Genomic DNA, 20181 nt, shown 5'->3' with positions numbered 1-20181 from the left:
TATGGCCATTTCCACTTGGTTAGTAGGCAATTCATGAATTTCTCCTTACCTCCATTCTGCTGGGCCTCTGCCAAAGACCCAGATCTGAAACTCAGGCCCCATCACTGAGCTGAAGGTAGTATTAGCTGGTCCACAAAAATTGAGTAAACAAGAACCTCATTTATTCCCTTCCTGAAGGAGCTTCCCCAAGAAGCCAGCCAGCCCTTCTTCAAACAGATCAGGAGACTAGAGTCAGACAAGTTTTGTTTTTTTCTCCACATTCTTAAAGTCAAGGTGACTCTGTTTTCAACAACACAAACACACTTGAACCTTTCATAAAGAGGAGGCAAAATCTAAGAACTAGTGCCTACTTCTCTTGTTTCCTATTGAAGTTAGGATGACAGGAGAAAGTAGATCAGGCTTTACTTTTTACTTCTAGCTATAGTGCACTCACACTCCTCCACTGCTCACTGATATCATATGCTTGTCTCTCCACCAGTTGTGAGGCTTTGTTCTACTGCCAAGCCAGCCTCAAATTTTGCATTGATATAAGAGAGGAGGCACTTAGAATTTGAAATATTTTGCTATGCTGCCTTTGTCCAAGAACCTCCATATTAAAACCACTTTCCTTCTGATGTATGTGGAGTCTTTAAACCCAGGAGTAACCAAATATGCATGTATATTATAAATTCATGTAGTTACTTTTTCCAGTGGAAAACCTTGGTATGTGAAAGCATTTCCAAGCTTTTTGGTAATGGCCTTATGCCCCTCACCCAAGATGGCATCTGGACAGAAGCATTCTCCTTGACTTGCCTGGGGCTTGTATTTTCTACCCTCTTCCTTCTCCAGTCTACTACAAACTACAATCTCTCTCTCTCTCTCTCTCTCTCTCTCTCCCTCCCTCCCTGCCTCCCTCCCTCTCTCTCCTTTACTCTGATTCAGCAACATTTTAGAGAGAAGCCAAGAAAGGACTTCAGGAGGGAGGAGAGTTCCCTCTCTTTGGGGCACAGTTTTAATCTCCAGACCAACAACAGTTTCCTTAAGGTGGATTGAAAGGCTAATGTGTTTTATTTGTTAACTGCTTTCTATTTGTTTAAATGTTGCATATTTCTGCTAGTGGATTTTCCTTTAATAAAACCATTAATGCAGCAATGGTATTTTTTTATTTACAACAGACTGACAGAATTAATGTGTTAACATTGGGCCTTTTTTTTCTTTTTCTTTTTTCTTTCTCTTTTTTTTCTCTCTCTCTCATTTGCTTTTCAGGTCATCCTGACCTGTTCAGCTTAGACTGTTTCACATTTGTTTTTAATGTCAGTTTAAATACAATTGTAAAAGCATGTATGCTCTAAATTCATGTAGTTAATTTTTCCAGTGGAAAAGCTTGGTATGTGAAAGCATTACCAAGCTTTCTGGTAATGACCTTATGCCTCTCACCCAGGATGGCATCTGGACAGTAAGCCCCTTTCTTCTGGCTCTGTAGTCTAGAGAGACTTGGAAATAATTTCTGCCAGATTCTGTGCTTTGGCAAGGATATGCAGCATTGCATATCATTCTGTTATTAATTACATTTACTCCTTCATGAGCTAAAAACCATTAGACTAAATAGTCCAACATAAACCTTTAAAGATAAAATTTGATATTCTTTTTCCTAGCTATTCCTTTGACTCGGAATTGAAACTGGGAGGAAAATGGGAGTGTGAGGGGAAGACCAAGGAACCTTCTTGCCTGAGGGAATTTGACCTACACTTATTAGTGCATATGTGCACTTGGATGTACCCCCAACTAATGTCTCATTCCATGCATGCCAGGAACTGGCTCTGTTCCTTGTCTCTTGTCGCTGTCCTAGTTCTTCACCACTCATCTCCAGCTGACCCTTTTCCCACTAGCACATTACTCAACCTGATTAAATGGAAACACTATAGCCTGAGAAGTCATGATAGCTGATTCTAGTTCCTGCACTGCTGCTATATAGCTGTGTTAACTTGGGCAATATGTAGAATTGGCCTTCAGTCTACTCGTGTTTGTTTGTTTGTTTGTTTGTTTTGTTTTGTTTTGTTTTTTAAGAATTGGTTTGAATAGGAGATCTTGGATAGACAAGATTTGGGGCCTTCAAATATTTTCTTGGCAAACTAACCTATTCTTCAAACAAAATCTGACATTCTCAAATATAAATGCAGAATAAGGTCCTGCTGCTCTGGTTTGAAACAAGGTGAGGTTATTGGACCCACATGTTCAGGCCCATTTTATCTTTTCTCAGGGGCTCTCAAAGAAACTTGTAGAACTCTTGGAGCACTACTACTATACTAGTTTGATGTCAGGAGACCCTCACCATCCTGATTCTCGCCCCTAATTAATTTTAATCCTTGTACAAATGATATGTTTCATTGGTTAGCTTTTCCAGAAAGAGATTTACCTGCTGGTGATAAAGGGGATGAAATGGAGCAATGTGGGGTTTAGTGACCAGCAAGAGTAAGAGACATCATTTATTGACCTACAGAATTTGCTCCAAGTACCTAGTACACATTCTCTTCAGGAATATTACAACAACTCTGCAAGGTAGATCCTATGATTATCTTAAGAGTCTGAACCCTGTTAGTTTGTCTCTCAACCTTTGGCTTCAGTCCAGTTTCCTGAGATTGAAGGTAATACAGGTTGCTAAAGTAGGCAGTTTTTCAGAATGTTTTTTAGCTAGAGATCCATTCTTATTCTTAGAAAATTTCATAACCTGCCCATTGGCATGCATCTTTGCAGAATTCAGAGCACTTTAACTGAAATCATCTAATTTCCTTCTAATAATAGTCCTATGCAGTAGTCAGGCCAGATTGCCACCATTATACAGAGGAGAAAATGGAGGTTTATGAGAAATTAAGGGAATATATTCAAGGCCAAAGATACAATAAGACTCTGAATACCACCACCTTTTCTTTATTGTGAATAACATTTTAGAACTTTGATGTCATCATTGCATTTTGCCCCCTTAAGCTCAGTGCATTTTTCACTGTTTCAGTCTTGGAAAGTCCTTCTGGTAGTGTAGAATCTTCCCTCTACTTTTAGACACCACCATGTTGTCTAAATCTTCCTTATGTTAAATACCTTATTAATTATATACTAATATTATCCCCACTTTTCAAATGAGGAAATTAAGGTACAGAGAGGCTAAGTCTTGCTCAAAATCTCACAGCTAGTACGCAATAGAGCTAAGCTTACAACTAAGACAATTTGACTCCAGACTCTTTGCTTTTAACTACTACCCTTTATACATATATGAGGAAACTAAGAGCAAAAGAGGGAAAGAGACGATCCTGAGGTCATGCAGTGAGCTCCTCCGGATCCTAATTCAGTGTTTCTCTGACCTTCCAAGCCTAAAGTCATACAGTGATATTCCCTGAGTCTAATCGTAGTAGGTAGAAAGATGGCTGGCATGATTTAAACCAGAACTGTATACTGGCATTCCCCAGACAAAAATTCTCTTACAGAATTCTGTTTGTCCAGCACAGTCTTTGTTTAGAAAGTTGACAGAGACTGCTCCTAGGCAGGGCTTCAGTCACTTTCACTGTCCCAAGCTCACTCCATGTTAACTAGGCTGTTTTACTCATTTACATTTATCTGCCCAACTAATGAATGTATTTGAGTTCATGACCTCTAGATTTAAGCTTTATAGTATATAAGCATCTACACACATACTCACATAATCGCAGTCTAGTCTGTTTTCACAACATATTTGCAGCCCTGCACCACACATACCTTATGTTTACCTAGTATTTAGAATTACACTTAATATCTGAATTCAGTTTTATAGGCAGCTACATCCAGAAGAAAATATGTTACTGTTTTTCATTTCATAACCTCTTACTTTTCCCTTACCTTCTCTGTTCTATCTGGTTCTCTGTTAATTATGCTGTCCATCTTCCCCCATGCCTGAGTTAGGTCACCTGCAAGCCATTCACTCTCTACTCTTTAGAAATGGATAGAGAGTGAAGATACCATTTTGAGGGCTCACTATCTGCCAGGTATTCTCTCTTATTTCATTCTCCAAAGTACGGGGCATTCCCATTTTACAAATGAGGAAACTAGATCTCAGAGAAGCTAAGCAAAGGGGTCAAAGTTATTAAACTAGTTAGTTGACAGAGCTGGGATTTTAACACAAGATCATCTGACTCCAGAGCCTATTATCTTGCTCTACACCACACTTCTATAATTAAAGTGTATTAGCTTTCTATTGCTGCATAACAATTGACCACAAATTTAGCAGCTTCATATAGTACTCATTTATCAGCTCACAGTTCTGTTAAGTCAGAAGTCTGACATAGCATGACTAGATTCTCAGCTCAGTATCTCACAAGAATGAAATCAAGGTATTGGCTAGACTGCATTCTAATCTGGAGATCAGTGTCCTCTTCCAAGCTCATGTGATTACAGCAAGATTCAGTTTCTTGCAGTTGTAGGATTAAAGCTCCTGTGTTCTTTCTGGCTGTCAGCAAGAGGTTGCTCTCAGCTACTCAAGGCTGTCCTCATTCCTTGCCATGTGGAACCCCACCTTCAAAGCCAACAACAGAGAATCTTCCTTATGTTAAATACCCCTAACCCCATGAAGGTCTTTCCAGAAAGAGCTTGATGTCTTTTAAAGGTTCATCTTATTAGGTCAGGCTCATCAAGGATAACCACCCTTAAATTCAACTGAATTGCAGCCTTAATCACATCTGCCCATTCTTTCATGACAGCACTTAGATTAGCGTTATCTAAATAACTGAAAGAATGTGTCTATTCAACAGGGGTTGGGAATATTGGGGGCCATCTTAGAAATCTACCTACCACAGAAAGTGTGCCCTAAATGAGGAAGAGTACATCCTTGACTTAGGGAGAAGGATTCAAACTTTGTAAGGCTTTGGAAACTTCACCTCATCATGCCTCTCCCCTTCCCATGGATGAGGAAGCCTCTATTTGAGGTGTCAAGGAATGAGGCTGCAATAGTGCCTAAAGATCACAGTGGCTATAAAAGCTACAGATTAACCACATCTACCTTTACTTAGGCATACTTAATGATTTCTGATTTGAAAAATCTTTATCTGGTGCTGTAGAGAAAGATTTTTCAAAGGAATCTAATGCCACCAGGCTGAAAAGTGAGTTCCCCATAGGATCCAGGCACCATGTCAGGTGCTCCAATGCCCTAAAGAGCCAGTAGGGACAGGGAAGTACCTTCCATTGGCCCTTTCTAATCTCTGCTCTGATCTGAGATTGAAAGACAGGGAAGGTATGCAAAGCAACTCACACAAATTAGAATTATCCACCTTTACTGTCTTCTTTCTTCTCACTTCACCACTCAATTTAAGTAAACTGTGGTTCTCTGCCATAAAACAGGGGCCAGCAGGCCTGTACTTCACATGAAAGAATTACATATGACTCTGGGGCTCAGGTGCAGGAGACAGGAGTGGTGTGGGGGTGGCCTTCATGGAAGAAAACAAGGCCTTGGGCATTGAGTCACAGCTGAGACTAGCAAGCTTCATTGTCCAGCATTCTAAGTTGTCTAGCAACATGCTGGCATTTACTGCAGAGAGAGAACAGAGGATCCCCCAGCAGAATGAATGGAATCTGATTTCATTTATGTTCAGTACACTCACCCTCTTCAGGCAGAGAGGCCAGAACACCTGGTGCAGTTTGAGCCACTGTGGCCAGTGACAGCACATTACCCAGGTCCTGCACTCAAGTAGGAATATGACTTCTCTTCCTCAAGCAGATGCTACATAGGTCTAGAGGAGCAGGATGTAAAAATACCAACCAAGTTCTCATTAGCACTACGCAGAGAAGGGAATTATTTCATTTTGATGGATTCTCCCAACAGTCTCTGCACATATTGGTCTTGCTTATAATGAATTTGTTTAGGTCCACAAGTCATCAACCCACTGATATTTGAATCACTGTTGGTACAGAAACGGCTACAGAGCATGCCTCACTAACTGTACCACCACCAATTTCTCTGTGTGCCCCTTCACCTTTTAGAAAAACCCATAGATATATCTGTGTAAAATTCTTTGGCTGTCTTTCTTCTTTATCAATAGCATGAATAGGGCATGATAAATGGGACAGCTTCCCCAGAGAACAGTTTCGATCCACAACACTATTCCATAGAACTTTCTGTGATGATGGAAATGTTCTATATCTCTGCTGTCCAATATAGCAGGCACTAGCCACATGTGGTTTTTGAGCACTTGAAAAGAAATGTGGCTAATTAGATTAAGAAATTATATTTTTAATTTTCTCTAATTTTAATTAACTTAAATTTAAATAGCTAGATGTGGCTAGTGGCTACTGTATTATATAGTGCAAATATAGAAGGAGCTCAGAGAGGCAGGTACTGAGATAGAGTAGAAATTAGTTAGCCGAAAAGAGAGCTGATGTGGTACAGCAACCTCACTCTTTCTGGCTTCAACCTCCCCATCTTTGACTTGAAAGGTTGGATTAATGTCAGAAGTCCCAAAATTGTGACTAAGGACTAAATTCAACTTTGTAATATAGATTAGTTCTAGGAAATATTTAAATATTATATGAATGTCTTCCAGGTGTGTGTGTGTGTGTGTGTGTGTGTGTGTGCATATACAAGTACATGGCAAGGGCAGAAAGGCAGTAAGGCATTCACTTCAGTTCACCAGTTTCCACCATTCTTCTACACACACACACACACACACACACACACACACACACACACCACTGTATTACCTGTATAGCCCCTGTAGGTATATTGAATCTGTGACCCCCTAAATGAGATGATTTCTAAGGACCCTTCCTGTTTTGTTATGCTGTGAATAATTAGGCCTCTTATAGTACTCCAAACCTGTTTCGACTTTGGACACATGACTAGAGTATTATCATAGCTTCCTGCCTCTGCCCTTTCAGATTTAATGCTAGTTACTAAATTTTGGAGTAAAAGGTAGGGGTAGAAGCCAGAAAAAATACAACCCCAGCCCTATTATTCAGCTCTTTTATTAAAGCTAGAGATAAGGTTCAGGATTTCAGACACTTTTGGGCTGGCAGCACGATAGTAGAAAGAACATGGGATTTGTAGTCAGCAGACCAGGTTCAGATTATTAGATTAAAAATTTTACTAGCTGTATTAACCTCAGTTTACTTACTTGCAAAAAAGACTTTGAAATATTCCTAACCTTCAAAGATTATTGTGGAATTAACTTATGTAATGTGTGCATGAAGTGAGGCACATAGAAGGCCCGGAAAAAAATAGTTATCTTTATTTCTCTTTGTTACCTCAGGCATGGAGCTAATTATATCTCTGTCTTCTCCCAAGCTTGAAGAGGACTAAATGGTCTGGCAACTCCTGATCTCAAGGCCATAAAGTGCCAATAATGGGGACAAAGAGGGTCTGCCTCTAGAATCTGTACCAGGGGAGCAGATTCAGTAGGAACTGCCAGTCTGTAGAACTGCCTACAAGAACTCATGTCAGCAACAGGTTCACTAGATGACAAGATATGGAGGCCAGGTCTCTAACTCTGGGAGAAGATAGACTTAGTCTGGACCATACCTTCCAGCTTATTCTCTGGGTGGGAAGTGGGAGTTGGCAATGAGTGAACATATATCCTTATTATTGAGTGTGTCCAAGCTGGACAGAAATTATTGAACAAGATCATTCTTACCACTCTGGGTTGATTTTTCAGACTCCCTTCTTATTTTACCCTGAGGTTCCTCTGTGATCCTCTTGCACCACCAACTCCACTAATTTTTCTTCTATTCTAGTTGTTGATCCAAATATGTGATCCATTCTTGCATTGAGTTACACTATGATTAGAGTTTGCATTGCAGGACTTATTTCTCTAATTAGACCTAAAAGTTTGTTTCAGATAAGTAAATTTTTCTGCAGCAGCCAGAATCAGATCAGCAGCAGGTTTTGTTGTATTTATCCATTTAAATTGAGCAATCCACTTCTTTCTTTGTTTTATACCTTTTAAAATTTATTATTATAACTTTAAATGGATTAGAGATAAAGTGCTTTATGGTCTACCTCAGTGTATCTGCCTATACTAGGGCTCAGAGTAATGACCTCTTCAATTATTTATATCTGTGCCAAAATAAATGTTAAAGAAATAAACATTAGGATGCCCAAAGATCTCTAAATTGTGTGCATGTGAGCATGGGGAGAAGATGGTTCATTAAGCTTGAGTTTTGGGTTATTGTTGTTTTAAATAATGTTATTTTTATCATTTTTCCTATTGGCTGCCTCCTAACATGGTTCCTATTTTACAGATAGACGAGAAGCAAGGAAATTCTTTTCTTTGTTACTATTGTGGATTTCAGCCCTTCAAATTCACCTTTGATAAAGAAGAAAATCAATATGTGACTTACAGTGCATATTCACTATAGGTCTAATATCTCACACTATCTGAAGTTATAGTGTTCAGTGGGAAATGTTGCAACACCAGAAAATTCCTATTTCTTTAGTGGAAATTGAGATGACACAATTTGGTCTGAGGATGAGAAGGAAAATTCAAGGGCATTTAAAAAAATTTCCATCTGATGCTTCAAGCTTGAATTCTTTTTTTAACTTTATTTTCATTGTTAACAATATTACAGATGTCCCCATCCCCCGCCTCCTTTGCCCACCTCCACCAAGCCCCCAGCCCCTTCCCTGTGGCCATCACTATACTGTTTTCTGTGCCTATGGGCTATGCATATATGTTCTTTGGCAAATACCTTCACCTTCTTTAATCCAATCCCTCCCCTCCCCTCTGACAGCTATCAGTCTGTTTCATGTATCCATGCCTCTGTTTCTATTTTGTTTGCCAGTTTAGTTTGTTCATTAGATGTCACATATAAGTGAGATCATATGGTATTTGTCTTTCTCTAACTGGCTTATTTCACTTAGCATAATAATTTCCAGGTCCATCCATGCTGTCTCAAAAGGTAAGATTTCTTCTTTTTTATGACCATGTAGTATTCCATTGTATAATAGCTTTTTTATCCACTCACCTACTGATGGATACTTGGGCTATATCCAGATCTTGGCTATCCTATATAATAAAAGCCCAGCGACCATAACAGTAGAATGACCAGAACGACTGCTCGACCAGTCACTATGAGGTGCACTGACCACCTCTTAGTCCCTTTGCCCGGCCAACAGGCTCCCATCTCCTGATGGCAAACGGGGACCCGGGGGTGGGTGGTGGGGTATGCAGGCAGAACCAGGCCAAGGCCCCCGCCCTCCCAGTCACCCCACACACAGAGGACGACATGGGCGTGGGGCCATGAGTGGGCAGGACCGGCTGACCTCTCGGTCCCTCCCCACTGGCTGTCAGGCTCCGATCACCCGATGGCAAACTGGGAACCCAGGTGGGTGGCGATGGGGGGCGGGGATGGCTGCCAGCAGCCAGGGAAGATGGCTGTGATCACAGGCTAGGCCTAGGAACTGTACCCACTCATGAATTTTGTGCACCAGGCCTCTAGTTGTAATAATGATACTATGAACACAGAGGTGCATTGTGATTCTTAGAAGTGGGATTGCTGAATCAAAAGGCAGTTCCATTTTTAACTTTTTGAGGAAATAACATACTGCTTTTGACAGTAGCTGCACCAGTCTGCATTCCAACCAATAGTTCACTAGGATTTCCTCTACTCCACATCTTCACCAACACTGTTGTTTGTTGACAGCTGTGAGGTGATACTTCATTGTGGTTTTAATTTACATTGTTCTGATGATTAGTGACATTGAGCATTTTATCATATGGCTATTGGCTATTTGTATGTCCTCTTTGGAGAGATGTCTATTAAGGTCCTTTGCCCATTTTTAAATTGGATTGTTTGTCTTCCTGTTGTTGAGTTGTATAAGTTCTTCATATATTTTGGAAATGGCCCCTTATCAGCGGTAGCACTGGTAAATATTCTCCCATATAGTGGATTCCATTTTCACTTTGATGATGGTTTCTTTTGCTGTACAGAAGCTTTTTAATTTTATGTAGTCCGATTTGTTTGTTTTTTTCTTTGTTTCCCTTGCTTTTGAAGATATATCAGCAAAAGTATTGCTATGAGAGGTGTGTGAGGTTTTACTGTCTGTTTTCTTCTTAGGATTTTTATGATTTTGTGACTTACATTTAAGTCTTTTATTCATTTTTATTTTATTCTTTTTTTTAAATTGTTTCATTGCTTAAAGTATTACAAAAAGTATTACATATGTCTCCCTTTTTTTCCCGCCCTTGACAATCCCCTGGCCTCCCCTCCCCCCAGTGTCTTATGTGCATTGGTTATGCTTATATGCATGCATACAAGTCCTTCGGTGGATCTCTTATCCCCCTCCCTCCTGCCCCCCAACCCTCCCCGGCCTTCCCACTGCAGTTTGACAATCTGTTTGAGGCAGCTCTGCCTCTGTATCTATTATTGTTTATAAGTTTATAATGGTCTTTATTATCCATGAATGAGTGAGATCATGTGGTATTTTTCCTTCATTGACTGGCTTATTTCACTTAGCATAATGCTCTCCAGTTCTATCCATGCCGTTGCAAATGGTAAGAGTTCCTTCTTTTATTTTATTCTTTTGTATGGTGTGAGTTGGTGGTCTACTTTCATTTTTTTCATGTACCTGTCCAATTTTCCTAACACCATATATTGAAGAGACTGTCTTTATTCCACTATAAGCTCTTGTCTCCTTTGTCAAATATTAATTGACCTAAAGGTTTTGGTTGATTTCTGGGATCTTTGTTGGGTTATATTGATCTATATGTCTTTTCTTATGTCAGTAACAGTCTGATTTTATTACAATGGCATTGTAGTATATTTTGATATCAAGTATTGTGATATTTTTAACTTTGTTCTTCTTTCTCAAGATTGCTTGAGGCTATTCAGGATCTTGTTTGGTTCCATATAAATTTTTGGAACAGTTGTTCTAGATTTGTGAGATATGCCATTGGTTTTTTAATAGGAATTGTGTTGAATCCATAGATTGCTTTAGGTAGCATGGACATTTTAATGATATTAATTATTCTAATCCATGAACATGGTATATGCTCCCACTTATCGTATCTTCCTCTCTTTCTTTTTTCAATGTCATATAGTTTTATGAGAACAGGTCTTTTACCTTCTTGGTCAAATTTACTCCTAGTTAACCTCATCTTCTTTTGGTGTTGCAATAGTAAATGAGATTATTTTCTTAGTTTCTCTTTTTGATAGTTTATTATTGTTGTATAGAAATACCACTGATTTCTAAATATTAATTTTGTATCTTGCTACATTGCTGAATTCATTTATTAGATCTAGTTGCTTCTTGGAGTCTTTAAGGTTTTCTATGTATAATATCATGCCATCTGCAAATAATGACAGTTTTACTTCTTCCTTCCATTTTGGGTATCTTTTATTTCTTCTTCTTGTCTGATCACTGTGACTAGGACTTCCAGTACTCAGTTGACATGCTTGAATTTTTAACCATTGTGTTTCTAGTCTCTGCTTGATAATCTCTAATAACATGAGTGCCTGGCAACCTTTCCATGTTCAGAGGCCTTTAACAATCAAAGTGTGTTTGTGATGTGTGTGTGTGTGTGTGTGTGTGTGTGTGTGTGTGTGTGTGTAGGGGAGAGGGAGAGAGAGAAAGAGAGAGAGAGAGAGAGAGAGAGAGAGAGAGAGGTTGTGCAGTGAGGGGGTAGAGGCTGACCTTGGCCCCCCTCTCCGTGTATATTTTGGACCATCTAGGGGACCCCATAATTAATACTTATGTTTGCCTTTCTAGTCTCTTTATCTAACAATCTGCTAGACATGCTAGACATAGACACAAATTCATCATTCCTTTTATTTCAAACATTCTGCATTTGCCCCATTACTTGTAAGAAAAAGCCCAAACTTCTAATTACAATATACAAGCCCTTTCAAAATCAGGTCTAATCTTGATTTCAACCTTATAAATAGCCAGTCTCCCCACACAAGCAATATATACTCCAGCCACACTGGTCTCTACTATTTCCCCCAAACACTTCTACTATTTGTTTATGCTGTTTTCACTCTTCTCTGCTTAGTGAAACCCTCACCATTCTTTAAGATCCAGATCAAATGCTACCATAAAGCCTTTCCTGACCCCACCTATGCAGAGTGATTGTTGTCTTTTTATTAATACCTCTGTTGTAACATTTATCAGATTGACATTTTAACTGCATAGGAGTATTAATTTATCCTCTACCAGACAGGGTTAAGACCCAGAAGAAAGGGCTTGCACTAGCTGGTTTGGCTCAGTGGATAGAGTGTCGGCCTGCGAACTGAAGTGTCCTGGGTTTGATTCCAGTCAAGGGCACAAGCCCAGGTTGTGGGCTCAATCCCTAGTAGGGGGGTGGTAGGAGGCAGCCAATCAATGATTATCTTTCATCATTGATGTTTCTATCTTCTTTTCCCTCTCCCTTCCTCTCTGAAATCAATAAAAATATATTTAAAAAAAAGAAAAGGTTTAACATGGAATCTCTATTGAATGAATGAATGAATGAATGAATGAATTGTGAATATATCTGAATAATTCAATGAAAGGTTCTAGGTATGAGTACTGAAGCTTACATTTATGCAGAGTCCAATCTAAGGATATACTAGGCCTGTCCTGCAAGGTGACTGGGGAGAAAACAAGATATAAAACTTTAGTAAAGATTTGGAGTGATGAGTCATTCATTCAACCAGTGCTAAACTGAGCATTTGCCTTCAAGGAGTTTAGAATCTCTGACCATGAAGAATGGACATCTTTATTTTCTTAGCTTGAAGGTTTTCTAACAGAGTAGCTGTGCTGTGTGTTTTTGATCACTTATAATAAATCCAAGTTTCCCTTTCCTCCCAATAGCTCGGAAGCTGAAGAAACTTGGTAATCTGAAACTGCAGGAGGAAGGGGAGGCTTCCAGCGCCACCAGCCCAACTGAGGAGCCAACCCAGAAGCTGGCGGTGTCACACATTGAAGGCTATGAGTGTCAGCCTATCTTTCTGAATGTCCTGGAAGCCATTGAACCAGGCGTGGTGTGTGCTGGACATGACAACAATCAGCCTGACTCCTTTGCAGCCTTGCTCTCTAGCCTCAATGAACTGGGTGAAAGACAGCTTGTACATGTGGTCAAGTGGGCCAAGGCCTTGCCTGGTAAGGAAAAGGAAAGTGGAGGCATGGGATTAAAGTGATAATATTTAGTGTATGCTCCTATGGGCAAGGCAGGTACCATGTCCTGTCCATTCCTGCCCATTAACTCATGCACTTCTCACCAGTACCTTGCGGGGGTAGAAAATGGTATAATCCCCACTTTAAAAATAAGGAAACGCCCTGGTCAGGTGGTCCAGTTGGTTGAAGCATCATCCCACCAAAAGGTTGCGGGTTTGGTTACCAGTCCAGGCACATACCTAGGTTATGGGTTTGATCTCCATTCAGGGTTTATACGAGAGGCAATCAATTAATGTTTCTCCATCACATAGATATTTCTCTTTTTCTAAAAATCAATGAAAAATATATCCTACACTGAGGATTTAAAAAAAGAAAGGAAACTCAGAAACCAAAGAGTAGAGCAGCATTATAGAGTGTCCCATATACCTCACATCAGCACACAACAATCATGTTTAATCTACAGACACAGTGTGAAATTTTCCTCATAATCACAGATTATATAGACATAACATTTATGTGTCTTAAGATGCATACACATGTTTACCCCAAAGATAATTTTGAGTCTGACTGGTATTATGTCTTCAATATTAACTTTAGGAACCATACCATGGACTTATAATATAGTATGGTAGAAAGAACATGGGGTTGGGAGTCAGAACATTTAGGTTCTAGTCTTAGTTCTGCTTGTAAATCATTGTGTGGTCCTTTCCCTTTATGGGTCTCAGTTTCTTTACCTGTATAATGTATGAAGAGTATTTTGGACTGAATTAATGTTTTTCAAACTTTGCTTTAAGGAACTTTAGTGCTTTTTAAAAACCTTAGGAATCATAGTGGGAGGAAATATTCAATGAATTCAATGATAGTGAAAGAAATACAATTTTTTTGTTGTAACTTCTTGGATACCTCCAGTGATGGGGAAATCACTTCCTCCTTAAGTCATCTGTTATTTGAACAGGACTGTTTATGAAAATATTATAGATCCTCTATCTAAGCATTCACAAATTTTCCTTTAGCAGCCAAACTTTGTATTTCTCAAAACAACATACACAGATACTACTAGAGCTGGTTGATTTAAAACCAGTGCCTCTCCCTCACTACCCCCAGAGAAGCCTCAAGTTACTCTTGCAGAATCTTAGGACTCCAGGGAACACAGTTTGGAAACCAGTGAAACATAAGCTCTGCCAGGATTCTCCTAGTCCTAAAATTCTGGGGTTCAAAGATTGTTTTGAAACATCAACAACCAATTTAATTCTTATGGAGTCAAAGATCAGCATGCCTTCTAATAACTGCTATTGAGAGGAAAATGTATAGAGAACAGAGAAATTTCATATGTATTACCCGATTTGGTCCTCATAAAATAGGGGTTTCCCCCTGACATTTTATAGATAAAATATACTGAAGCTCTGAGAAATGATATACTTCACTTCAGAATGTAGCAGGGCTAGAACTTGAGAGCCTAAGTCCCCTCCTGATTCCAGATTCCTTCCTCATCCCACTCCACCCATAGTCTGTAGTGTTCGTGTAGTTCTGTAGCCCTGGGCTTCACAGTAAGAGGCCAAGGCCTTATTCAAGGCCACTTGGGTCATAATGTAGACTAGCTGCTTTTGAAGACATTGCATGTTAGTTGCCAAACCCCAATTTTGTCTTTCCAACTCACAAGGCCCAGTCTCAGAAACCAGACCATCCCCAACACCTTCCCAGCTTGGGAAGCTGGAAGCTGAGGTTTACTAGCCAATAAGATCACTGGGAAGAAGGCCCAAGGTCTCTGGCTGTGTATACACTGTGCCAAAACAGAGGGTTCACACAGGGAGGAAAAAATACAAAAACTAAAAAGAGAAGGTTGTTTTAATTCTTATCACTTATTCAGCTGGATGTCTTGATATCATTTGTGTAACAGATTCAGTTTAATCTTTCCAAGCAGTTGCCAAGAACCTAAAAGTCCCATTTTATTGAATATAGAACCTTGTCCTATATATGATTCCATTTAATCCTCACAGAAATACTATGAATCATAAAGACTATTATTTCCATTTCAAATGACAAGGCTCAGAAAGGTTGACTAATTTGTTCCATTTTGGTTACTTAACAAATGGACCCAGAACTTAGACTCATACCCTCTGATTTCTAATTTGATGGTCTTAACAATAACCTATTGCAAATCATTTTGGCAGAATTTGTATGACTAGGAGTCATTGGCTTTCCTTAGTCCAACCCTCAGGATGGGGAGTCCTCTCATAATATTAACAAGTCTACAAGACAGTATCATTTCACCATCTACTTCAAGCAAGGAAATGACCTCTGACCCTAAGTCATTTAAAATAATAGTTTTTAAAAAGCCAGTTACCATGTTCACAAGACCTGTTGTTTATATTATCAATAATCACCTAGAAGTTCAAGTTATTTGTTCATTCAACAGATTGAGTTCCTGTCTTGTGCAAGGCACTATACTAGGCACCTACTCAGAAAAATTTTGTTTTAAACTTTTTGTGATGGTGATGATATATGTAAATTGCCTAGTAAGGTACCTAGTACATTAATAAGTGATAACTATTAATTGAGGGTGGGTGAGTAGACAATGTGTATACAGTATATTTGTAATCAGGTGTACCTGGTTTGGAATCTTAGCTATACACTAATTAGTTGTTTGACCATGAGCAAATCACATGTGCTTCTGTTTCCTCATTTGTGGAGGTGGTACAACAATCTCTACCTTGCAAATTGTTATCAATATAGAAACTGTATATAAAGTACACCTAGTACAGTAGCTGAAACATAATAGATGCTCAGTAACTAGTAGGTCATTATAGTGAGGCTTGAGTGCTCTGCCACTGCTTTCACTCATATATCAATTTAAGTTGCCACATGCATGGGTCCCAATGATGAATTGTTTTCTTTGAAGATGTTGACTGTCTGGTGCACTAGAGCAGCATAGATTTCCTATCTGGACCTTCTTTGACCATGTGCTCCCTGATAAGACATAAGACTACAGGTTTCCACTGCAGATTGCTAAGAAATGATGTTGATTGGATTCTAGTGAGAAAACAGAATCTCAAATAAATTGCCTTTACATCTAAACCTATTTGGTGTGTTTCAAAACCTGAAAATGACTCCTATTTCTCCTGAACAGCCTAACACAGTGCCAAACAAGTGTTTGAGTGAGTATGTGCTGAAGGAAACCTGTAGGCTGGAGCTACTGTTTCCTCAAGTCATTCATTCCTTGATAGCTATGCTCTCTGAGCAGGTTTCTTCAAAGGCTGGACATTAGAGAACAGTGTTAGGTATTGTAATCAGATTAGACCTATAGAAAAATTAGCCAACTCTGTTGCTGATGTATAGACAGTAAATAGGCTTGAGTGTTAAGCTGCTCTCAGTAAGGACCATAAATTAGTGTTACAGCCAAACTAAATTTTTCTTTTTGCTCTTCTTTGTTAGTTCTCTGCTATCTCAAGGATGGGAAAAGAAGCCATCAGTATAGAAAGCTTCCTTGGTACTTGTACAGTTTAAACCTCATCACCCCTATGCACCTTAACATTCACACACTCACCAGCCAAGGCTTTACTTGCTTTCCATTGCCTCACATCTCAGAGGTTCAGGGTTCAAGTTTCCAGGTCCCCTCTCCAAGAGATGCTTAGATGCTTCATGCTTGGCCCCTGCATTTATCTCCTACTAGGAAGAGTCAGTACCAGGCATTCTATCCTGAAGCTTCAGTGAGGAAATACTCTGGGGTCTGTGGCTCCAGCTAGTCTGTAAAGATGGGAGGCACGGGCCTTGGAGCTAAGATTGCAGCCAAGGATGGTGATATGAGGGACTCTAGAATCCCTGATGTCTGATAGGCTTAGGACATAAAAGAAAGGAGAAATGGGGTGTGTGGGTGGGCAAGGATCAACCAAGCCTTACAATGTGTTTAGATATTGTAGACTTTAGGCTGGAGTCTATGGCTAGTAAAAGCTCATGACCTCAGTATTTCCTGAGCTTGTCCTTAAGCAGTAGAGTGGAAAAGACACTGGAAAAGAGAATTAGAACACCTGCACTAGTACCAGTTCTGCCATATATAGGCTGTAAGACCTTGGGGAAATCAGTTAACCTCTCTGGCCCTTAGGTTCCTTGTTGTCAAGATAAGTATCACATCACCTACTTGCTAGGGTTATTATGAGGTACAATGCAGTCATCAATAAGAAAGTTAGAAGCATTATCTAAATTCATGGAGCATTTCTAATGAGGTATAGCAAGATAAAATTTCAAATAATTCTGGAACTGTTGGGGAGAAGAGAAATGAAATGCTGGTAGGGGATGAGCTCTGAGGTTATGGTTTAAGCATCCCTCTGTTTAGAACCCTCCATGAGAACATAGCTATATCTATGTGGTAGAGGTAGCATTGGGGAAACTTTGTTCTCTGAGCTTAAGGGAGGTAATCTGGAGTTCATCCCACTTTATAAAATTAAAATAAATTGAGGGTCTTTAGTCCATTTAATTAATATTTTTAAATGCCTACTCAAATATCTGAATTATGCTATGTACTAGGAAATAAAATATGAATAAGAAGGAGTGGTCCCTGTCTTCAAGAAGCTCCAAGTCTAATGGGGGAGACAGATGTGTATATAGATAAATTCCAATACTGTGTAATGAATGCTATAATTAGGTGGGGTTACACAAGGTTTAATTAGAAGGTAAATGAAGAATTATTAAGTCTTCTGCTTGGATGAGTGGGAAAAAGCTTCACAGAGGAGGCACCCTTTCAGTGAAAACTTGAATGCTGAGTACATGTTTATTAGGTGGAGAACCTGGGGAAGGAAGAAGGCATTCCAGGCAAAGGCAACTGCCTGTGCAGAGAAATAGACGCATGAGAAAGCATGTTGTATTCAGCAAATTGTAAGTTTTTCAGAATATCTAGAACCTAGATTATGAGAAGGCAAATGGCAAGAAATTAGTCTAAGTAGGCTGGTAATGAAGGGCCTGTTTGTGTATAACAATGGTAATAGGGCAAAAATAGCAGTGGAGTCGGCTACTTGTTGAACAACAACAACAAAAATAATAATAATGGAGAGAAAGTGGGAGGCAGAAAGAAAGTCAGATGATAAAGAGCCTGAATGTAGTGTGGAAAAGGCAGTGGCTGTCAAAAGCATGTACCATACATTATGTAATAATAACCTATTCCCAGAGTTGTTAGAGGGACAAATAAGATTATAGCTAGAAAAGAGCTTTATAAATTGAATAGTGCTGTTCATGTGGGAGAAATGATTATTACACTGCATCTTCGGAAAGGCATAGCGATCAAGAGCACAGGCTTTGGAGTCAGTCTGCTTGGCTTTGGACCTTGGTGTGCCATTTACTAGCCTTATCATCTTGGACAAGTTCTATAACCTTTCTGTGACTCACTTTTACTGATTCACAGAATGGGGATAATAATAGTACCTACATTATCGGATTGTTGTGAGGTTTAAATGAGTTAATATAAGTAGCATGCTTAGAAAAAGTGTATTTTTTGAAAGCAGTCAGTAAGTGTTAGATTAGTCTTTTCTAACTGACAATGCCCCTTTTGCCTCCATCATCATCTCATTTGAGCAGCTCAGTGAAACAGAGAAGGCAAGGAATATTATCTCCACCACATAGCTTACTTTCTTTCCGCTCCCCAGCACTGGTGGTTCCTGGGGCTCTTCATGGGCTGTCTGAGAGCTAGAGATTCTCAGGACAGCAGATGCCCAGATTTTATCCAGCCCACCATTCCCCAGTCTGACCATTGTCACTTCTCCATCTCCAGGCTTCCGAAACTTGCATGTGGACGACCAGATGGCAGTCATTCAGTACTCATGGATGGGGCTCATGGTGTTTGCCATGGGCTGGCGGTCCTTCACCAATGTCAACTCCAGGATGCTCTACTTTGCCCCTGACCTGGTTTTCAATGAGTAAGTGCTCATAAGTCCAAAACTCACATAAACACAGCATCCTGGCTATGTCTGTTTGATGGTAATGATGGTAGTAACAGTGGTGGCTAGCCCATTTAACCTATATATGAGGCAGTAGAGGCCCCTTCTAGCTTGTACAATCTGAGGTGCCTTTGCTTGACAAGAAGGCAAATTGGTAGGAGACCAGGGGGGGGGCGGGTACTGAGGCCATCCCTTTCCCACCCAAGACCCAACCTTGGTATTTTGGTCATGTTTCTGACATGTTTTTTAACCTATCTCAAAACCTCATATCAAGGTCCTTTCCATTCACTCTGACCAGCATAGGGAATGGGCATAGAGACTCTAGCTGTGAGGGCTAAAGTTCTTTTGGTCCCTTTTGCTCATCAAGGGCTACTGCCAGTCACCATTTGTTGAGCAACTCCTTTATGCCAGAACTATACTAGATACTTTGTAAATCCTTCTCATTGAATCGTCATGAAAACCAGATTTCCCCTTTGTAAAGATAATTTTTTAATGAATGAGAAAAATTAGGCTCAACAAAATAAAGTGACTCACCCAAGTTAACAGAGCTAGTGCATGTTGGCAACAGATTTCAAAATATGTCTATGTAACCCCAAGTTTTTATACTTCTTCATGGTGGTTAGTGATGGTGAAGAGCAGCTCCATCACTCTGGCCATGTGACTTTGGCCCTGTCACTTTTCTTCTCTTAAAAACAGGTTTAGATGGTCAGTGTGGGTCCCCTGTATCCGGCCTGGAGAGGGCGGGCGGGCGGCCGCGGCGCGGCGCAGTGCTCCAGGGGCTGCCGAGGGAGCCGCTGGCGTGGGCCACCCCTCCCGGGGCCAGGGCCCCACCCGCGGCTGTGGTGAGCCGCTCCCCGCCTTCGGCTTCCTCCCGATGTGGGTCCGGCGCCTGGGGGTGAAGCTGAAAACCCAGGGGAAGGCTCCGCTTGAACATCTGGGCCGCCCACCCGCAGACCATGTTCCCTGGGAGCATCTGACGTCTCAGCTGCTGCGGGTCGTTCCCCCGGGCAGGCCTCCGTGGGCCCTGGCCCTTTTTCGGGGGTGCCGGGCAGCCATGCCTGGCAGCCCCCGCTACAGCCACGCAACCCAGCAGGCCCAGAGTAGGGTTGCCGTCCCTCCCGGGCAAGGGGGTCCAGCTGGAGCTCGGAGGAGATGCTGGTCCCCAGGAAGATG

At 40.4% G+C, this 20181-nt stretch overlaps 1 protein-coding gene across 1 annotated transcript in view; it reads left to right on the top strand.

Moving 5' to 3' along the window:
* AR (androgen receptor) overlaps nucleotides 1-20181 on the top strand; it is a 293861-nt gene that overhangs the window by 262191 nt on the left and 11489 nt on the right. The window contains exons 4-5 of the mRNA XM_006082935.3: nucleotides 12782-13069; nucleotides 18843-18987. Coding sequence (XP_006082997.1) covers nucleotides 12782-13069; nucleotides 18843-18987 — 433 coding nt within the window. The remainder of the gene's footprint in view (nucleotides 1-12781; nucleotides 13070-18842; nucleotides 18988-20181) is intronic.

The sequence above is a fragment of the Myotis lucifugus genome, unplaced genomic scaffold, assembly GCF_000147115.1.
Source record: "Myotis lucifugus unplaced genomic scaffold, Myoluc2.0 scaffold_4, whole genome shotgun sequence".
Classification (NCBI taxonomy): Eukaryota; Metazoa; Chordata; class Mammalia; order Chiroptera; family Vespertilionidae; genus Myotis; species Myotis lucifugus.
This window is presented reverse-complemented; position numbering and strand designations above follow the sequence as displayed.